Source organism: Alosa sapidissima, chromosome 5 (genome assembly GCF_018492685.1).
Source record: "Alosa sapidissima isolate fAloSap1 chromosome 5, fAloSap1.pri, whole genome shotgun sequence".
Lineage (NCBI taxonomy): Eukaryota > Metazoa > Chordata > Actinopteri > Clupeiformes > Clupeidae > Alosa > Alosa sapidissima.
In genome coordinates, this window is record NC_055961.1 from 1,612,501 (window position 1) to 1,620,000 (window position 7,500).

A 7,500-nucleotide genomic window follows, 5' to 3' on the forward strand; every position below is an offset into this window, starting at 1 on the left:
CTGAATATCCTCCCCATCAAAGACCCAAGCGTTTTAGAAGCAACATGGCTGAATATCCTCCCCATCAAAGACCCAAGCGTTTTAGAAGCAACATGGCTGAATATCCTCCCCATCAAAGACCCAAGCGTTTTAGAAGCAACATGGCTGAATATCCTCCCCATCAAAGACCCAAGCAGTTTAGAAGCAACATGGCTAAATATCCTCCCATCAAAGACCCAAGCGTTTTAGAAGCAACATGGCTGAATATCCTCCCTTTCCCCTCTTTGGCTGCCACTTGTGCGGCGTGTTGGAGAAACAGTGCGTCATGCGCTGGCTGGGAACTCCTAACTAGATGGGTCAAGACACCATGGACTCTCCCTCGGCTTGCTCCCCCCCTCTCTCTGTCTCTCTGTCTCTCTCACTCTCTGTCCCTCACTCTCTCTCTCCCTCACTCTCTCCCCCCCTCTCTCACTCCCTCTTTCTCTCTCTCTCTCCCTCTCTCTCTCACTCTCTCTCTTTAACTCTCTGGTGGTGAGTAAGCCTCTCTCTCTCTCTCTCTCTCTCTCTCTCTAACTCTCTGGTGGTGAGTAAGCCTCTCTCTGTTTGAGCCTGCGCGTGCTAAAAGGATCACAATGGACGCATTGTGAGCAGTTTCCCGCGCCGCTCCATCTGGGATGACATCAGCGCGGAGTGAGCGAGCGAGCTAAGGGTTCCCGGGCGGGGATTTACCTTGACCTCACAGTTCCGTGGAAAAGAAGGAGGTCGAGGAGAGACGGGTCACGATGAAAATATGATGGCGGGACCTTACCTCACCGGTCTGTCAGGGTGAGGGAGGGGGAGTGTGAAGGGGAGCGTGGGACACGTCCTGGCTGACCGCAACTGGTTGAGGTTAGAACGCAGTTGATTTGGAACTCCCCCTTGTAGAGCAAGGAGTTCTAGAAATTTGTTTTTTTTTTCACAACAAATTACAGCAATGTGAATGGTCAAGCGGGTGAAATATCAGCAGAATGATTGCCTCACTTGAACTTCAGTGGAATGCAACTTAGGCTACAAGGTCCTGGTTAGAAACCAAAAACAGAACAGGAAAGCTAATAGAAAGCTCATAGAAAAGAGAATTGTGGGCATATGAATTATGGGCATATGAATTGTTTCTAGCTTATACCGAGAGAAGGACATCATGTTATACCGAGAGAAGGACATCTTGGAAACATAATAGAAGAGTACCACAATCATGGGAATGGAGATGATTTCTCTTTGCAGCGTGCTGACAATAGCTGTAATATATTAAGGTCTGACACTAGCCTCCTGTGTGTTCTACTGTGGGCTAGCATGTGTCCAGGGCCGTGTGGGCTAGCCTGTGGGCTAGCATGTGTCCAGGGCCGTGTGGGCTAGCCTGTGGGCTAGTGTGTGGGCTAGCGTGTGTCCAGGGCCGTGTGGGCTAGTGTGTGGGCTAGCGTGTGGGTTAGCATGTGGGCTTGTGTGTGGGCTAGCGTGTGGGCTAGCGTGTGGGTTAGCATGTGGGCTAGCGTGTGGGCTAGCGTGTGGGTTAGCATGTGGGCTAGCGTGTGGGCTAGCGTGTGTCCAGGGCTGTGCGGTACTTACACGATGCCGTTGCCACAGCGTGTGCACTGTGGGAGCTTCTGAAGGCCAGCTGCAGGTCCTGGAGACACGGGGCCCAGCTTGGGCACCGGGGACCGGACAGGGGAGCGCAGGCCCCGCGGCCCTCTCTCTGTGGGAGAGGTACCTAAACACACACACACGTACGCAGGGAGAGAGAGAGAGAGAGAGAGAGAGAGAGAGAGAGAGTTAAGGGGAGCCTGGAGTCAGTACGCAAACTTGCTGCAAGCTGTCTATAGGAGAAATACATATAAGCACATGGAAACACACAAAGACATACCCGCACTCTGTCAAATGTGTGAGTGTGTGTGTGTGTGTGTGTGTGTGCGTGTGCGCGTGTGTGTGTGTGCGTGTGTGTGTGTGTGCGCGCGCGGTTTCCAGACACTGCTGAAACTGGCAACTGAGTGTGAAGGCACACCTGCGGAGAGGGCACTGATTAAGGTTGGCACGCCGTGCCACGCCGTGCCCACATAACCGCATGAGAACAGGCATACCTCTGAAACCTGCTGAGATGAGTCGTGCTGGCAGCGCTGGCATTGCAAACATTTCACATAAAAAGAAAACAATTAGCTGCGCTAGTAGGGAACTCCCCACCTGGTCTGCTCTCTGTCTCAGCGCTGCAGTCTCAGGGTTTGCTCTCTGTCTCAGCGCTGCAGTCTCAGGGTTTGCACTCAGTCTCAGGGTTTGCTCTCTGTCTCAGCGCTGCAGTCTCAGGGTTTGCTCTCTGTCTCAGCGCTGCAGTCTCAGGGTTTGCACTCAGTCTCAGGGTTTGCTCTCTGTCTCAGCGCTGCAGTCTCAGGGTTTGCACTCAGTCTCAGGGTTTGCTTTCTGTCTGCAGTCTCAGGGTTTGCTCCCTGTCTCAGCGCTGCAGTCTCAGGGTTTGCACTCAGTCTCAGGGTTTGCTCCCTGTCTCAGCGCTGCAGTCTCAGGGTTTGCACTCAGTCTCAGGGTTTGCTCCCTGTCTCAGCGCTGCAGTCTCAGGGTTTGCACTCAGTCTCAGGGTTTGCTCTCTGTCTGCAGTCTCAGGGTTTGCTCCCTGTCTCAGCGCTGCAGTCTCAGGGTTTGCTCTCTGTCTCAGTGCTGCAGTCTCAGGGTTTGCTCTCTGTCTGCAGTCTCAGGGTTTGCTTTCTGTCTGCAGTCTCAGGGTTTGCTTTCTGTCTGCAGTCTCAGGGTTTGCTCTCTGTCTGCAGTCTCAGGGTTTGCTTTCTGTCTGCAGTCTCAGGGTTTGCTCTCTGCACCTGTTTCACAGTGATGTCATTCACCCATCCACACACACGTGCCCCTTATGGACAGAGCGGCGTCTCCACTTCAGATTTATTTCCTGGTGGAATCTCTGACATGAGTAACATGAGACTCTAGTGTTCTGTTGTCTGTGACTCTTGCTGGAGTCCGACAGATGTGAGTCACATATTTCCAACTCCTCGGAGAGGCTTTGGGGAGCTCTTACACATGTTCACACACAGAAAACTCCAACACATCATTATGGCTTTCTTCTGCTTTCACTTTTCTAAACCAAGAGCGAGTGAGTGAGCCTCTCTGCGCTGGTGAAATATTTTCAGCGCAGTGATGAAGGTCAGGGATGGAAAGAATGCCACAGCGTTGGCAACCCCTTTACAAGACACACCACAGCAATTTGCTTTCTCTACAACAAATTGTATATGTGCGTGCAATGTTGATTACTGGGGGAAAATCCAGAGAATTGAAACAGCTTTGATTATGGATATGTGCTCTTTTCAGATCAGCACTTCTAAAGTCTGTTTGCCTCTGTCAGTATCTTTGCCTTCATTCGGTTCTGCAGCATTTCACCAAAACTATTAACAGAGAAGTGGTAACATAACTTTTCACAAGTATTCAATTAGAGTTAAACTGTTTTTATATTAGTCATGAAGGAATCCCCCTTTTCAAAGCCAAATTAACCAAGAACCCAGATAAGTATAAGTATATATATACTCTTTTGATTTGGTCTCTGCATTTATCCCAATCTGTGAATTAGTGAAACACACTCAGCACACAGTGAGGTGAAGCACACACTAATCCCGGCGCAGTGAGCTGCCTGCAACAACAGCGACGCTCAGGGAGCAATAAGGGGTTAGGTGCCTTGCTTAAGGGCACTTCAGCCGTGCCTACTGGTCGGGGTTTGAACCGGCAACCCTCCGGTTACAAGTCCGAAGCGCTAACCGGTAGGCCACGGCTGCCGTGTGGTGGGTGGGTGGGTGGAGTGGGTTCCCTCCAGAACACAGGGTGGTGGAGTGGGTTCCCTCCAGAACACAGAGTGGGTGGAGTGGGTTCTACCAAGAACACAGAGTGAGTGGAGTGGGTTCCCTCCAGAACACAGAGTGGGTGGAGTGGGTTCCCTCCATAACACAGAGTGAGTGGAGTGGGTTCTACCAAGAACACAGAGGGAATGGAGTGGGTTCCCTCCAGAACACAGAGTGGGTGGAGTGGGTTCTACCAAGAACACAGAGTGAGTGGAGAGGGTTCTACCAAGAACACAGAGTGGGTGGAGTGGGTTCCCTCCAGAACACAGAGTGGGTGGAGTGGGTTCCCCACATTTGTATGGCCAGTAATTCCTGTAAGGTCCAGAACCTGCAGAGAGAACTGCAGAACGTAGAATAGGGCCACACACTATACCAGAACCTGCAGAGAGAACTGCAGAACGTAGAATAGGGCCACACACTATACCAGAACCTGCAGAGAGAACTGCAGAACGTAGAATAGGGCCACACACTATACCAGAACCTGCAGAGAGAACTGCAGAACGTAGAATAGGGCCACACACTATACCAGAACCTGCAGAGAGAACTGCAGAACGTAGAATAGGGCCACTGACTGAACCAGAACCTGCAGAGGATCCTGGTTCTGCTCCTTTGTAGCTCCCTGCCAGCTCAGCAGGGTTCTGGGCTGTAGACTCGGTTCTGGGCCTGACTGATTCCCTTCTAGAGTCGGTAGCTCTCTGTCACTGGAGGGAGTGTGTGTGTGTGTGCGTGTGTGTGTGTGTGTGTGTGTGTGTGTGTGTGTGTGTGTGTGTGTGTGTGTGCGTGTGTGTGTGTGTGTGTGCGTGTGTGTGCGTGTGTGTGTGTGTGTGATGTTTTGTGAGGTTTTTTTTCAGTTGTGCTTTCAGGCTGTATCTCAGGCTTTCCTCTGGAAAAGGAAAGCTATCGTTGGGCTTGAGCGCGAGCGGTTTTCTGGAACAAGTTGACCCACATAGCACAGGGATCATGCGTGTGTGTGTGTGTGTGTGTGTGTGTGTGTGTGTGTGTGTGTGTGTGTGTGATGTTTTGTGAGTTGACCCACATAGCACAGGGCTCATGTAAATCATTTGTGAGAGACACACTGTGTCTTGCGTCATCAACATAAATCTTAGTCAACGTGTAGTCTGTACTTAAAGCATATACAGTGAGTACTACTCGTCCAAGCTTTACCAATTGGATTTTACGTTTATGGATGTGTGTGTGTGTGTGTGTGTGTGTGTCTGCATACATTTTGTGCGTCTGTGTGTGCATGTGTATTTGAGTGTATGACTACGCACATGCAAAACACTTCACATTTTTAAATACATGTTCATTAACCCCCTACTCATACACAGACAGACAGACAGCTACCTCCACCCTCCTACCGAGACAGACAGGCAGCTACCTCCACCCTCCTCATACCGAGACAGACAGGCAGCTCCCTCCACCCTCCTCATACCGAGACAGACAGGCAGCTACCTCCACCCTGCTCATACACAGACAGACAGACAGCTACCTCCACCCTGCTCATACACAGACAGACAGGCAGCTACCTCCACCCTGCTCATACACAGACAGACAGACAGCTATCTCCACCCTGCTCATACACAGACAGACAGGCAGCTACCTCCACCCTGCTCATACACAGACAGACAGACAGCTACCTCCACCCTGCTCATACACAGACAGACAGACAGCTACCTCCACCCTGCTCATACACAGACAGACAGACAGACAGGCTGTGGGGGGAAAAGAGCCAAAGTTCAGCTACCTCCATCCTCGGCCTCCAGTATTCCCTGCAGGTACCGGAACGATCCGGACTGTTTGGGAGCGGACACCGGCTCCTCAGGATCCTGGAGCATCTTGTAGACGTCGGACTGCGTGTCCACGCCGTTCCCACTGCTGGGAGAGTGGACCCTGGGCTCTGGACTGGAAGACACACACACACACAACCACACACACACACACACGTCCATCCGCTCTGTGAGAGTCATGCAGGATTTGGCTTCTGGCATGTCCTTCCCTCCAAATTCTTCCTGGAACAAATCTTTTCAATGATGTGGCTGCATAACATGCAGCTTATAGCCTTATTTCAAGCTGGTATGATATCATAACCTTCTATACTTTTCTTTGTAAGTATTGCAAGTTTGTTAACTGACTAGCTGCATTCATGATTTGAGTTCATGATTTATTGTTGAGAAATTTACCAAAAAATCACTTAAATAATCTGTCATCAGATGCAGACCACACGGAACATTCTCAGCAGAGCCCACAGTGGACAGACAGGCCCGTTTGACTCTACAAATGGCTCAAACCGAAAGCCACAAAACAGCATCATGGCAATTATTCACCCCCATCGACCCACACTGCAAAAATAATCTTCTTTCTGGAACACAAGCTTTCAAATAACCCAGAGTAATTCCCTGTCCAAACGTTAATTCTATCTGAAAACAGACCCCTTTGGCTTGGCTTGGCTCAGCTCAGTACTCGCTCTTCCCTGAGAGGCTCCAGGGACTCCGTTCCTCGATGCATGGCAATATTTTGCGAGTGGATGTGAGGTTGAGGAATGTGTTCATCAGACCTGTCACAGAGCGACGCTCACGCTTGGCTTGTGCCTCGTTGGTCAGGATGCCTGATAGCAACGGGAGCTGGAGAGACTTTGTTCCGGTTCTGGTCTGGGTCTGGTCCGGATGTGTCAATACTGTGCCAGATCCGGGCTGTACGTGGGCCACACCCGGCCCCTATCCAGACGTAATTTGGGTCAGCGTGCTTCTGAATGAATGATGCTGCAATAAAGTCAGATGTGCCTGTGAAGGCCTCAGAGCAAACAGAGTGAGGCCAGAAGGACGGGGTCAGCGCACGCCCTCCTGCTGATACGGTCACCCTGCATGCATGGGAAACTCTCGGAGCTCCAAACAGGAAACCACACTCCCAGCACACACGTGGAATCCACTGCAGCCGTGGCAGAGTTCAAAGAGTGTGTTTTTGAGGTGTGCAGGCCAAAAAATAGGTGGTGTAATTTGTGTCAAGCCCTGAACACTAAGTTATATGGTACCTGAACACTCGGCTAAGTTATATGGTACCTGAACACTCGGCTAAGTTATATGGTACCTGAACACTCGGCTAAGTTATATGGTACCTGAACACTCGGCTAAGTTATATGGTACCTGAACACTCGGCTAACTCATATACTGATATGGTTGGTCAGATAACCATGCCCGGTGTAAACATCACCAGAACAGGTCATCAACACGACAGTTAGCTGCTGGTCACTTTGTCAGGGGTGGACACATGGATTCTGGATGCACAGTTGGATCATGACAACTAAGTGGGGCTACAGTATAGCTGACTGGATATGCTGGAACGCATCTAGAACGTTCAGCTAACGTTGTAAGGTTAATTATCTAAAGAATATGGCTCCATTTCATTGCTGTTTATGGACTATAATAAAAATATTCAACTTTGGAGACTATCAGACAGATACAAATAGCTCTGTCATTAATGGAAAGGAGTGTCATTTTAGTTAGCACTTTTAGTTCATGTTAGCATAACAAATGGTCAGTTTAAAGCAATCTATGTGCTTGTATAGCATTAGTTGACCTCTAGCTTAAGAGATAATTATGTTGCCGCTGCAACAAATACAGGCTGACGGTACACACTGACCCAACTGTTG

The 7,500-nt window shown here is 50.1% G+C and overlaps 1 protein-coding gene across 1 annotated transcript in view; it reads right to left on the bottom strand.

Annotated features, from left to right (window-relative positions):
• The window catches only part of pdlim4 (PDZ and LIM domain 4), a 64,547-nt gene that overhangs the window by 1,856 nt on the left and 55,191 nt on the right, over positions 1–7,500 (bottom strand). Inside the window, exons 5-6 of the mRNA XM_042092893.1 lie at positions 5,599–5,756; positions 1,582–1,723 (exon numbers count right to left, since the gene is read on the bottom strand). Of these exons, the coding sequence (XP_041948827.1) occupies positions 1,582–1,723; positions 5,599–5,756 (300 nt within the window). The remainder of the gene's footprint in view (positions 1–1,581; positions 1,724–5,598; positions 5,757–7,500) is intronic.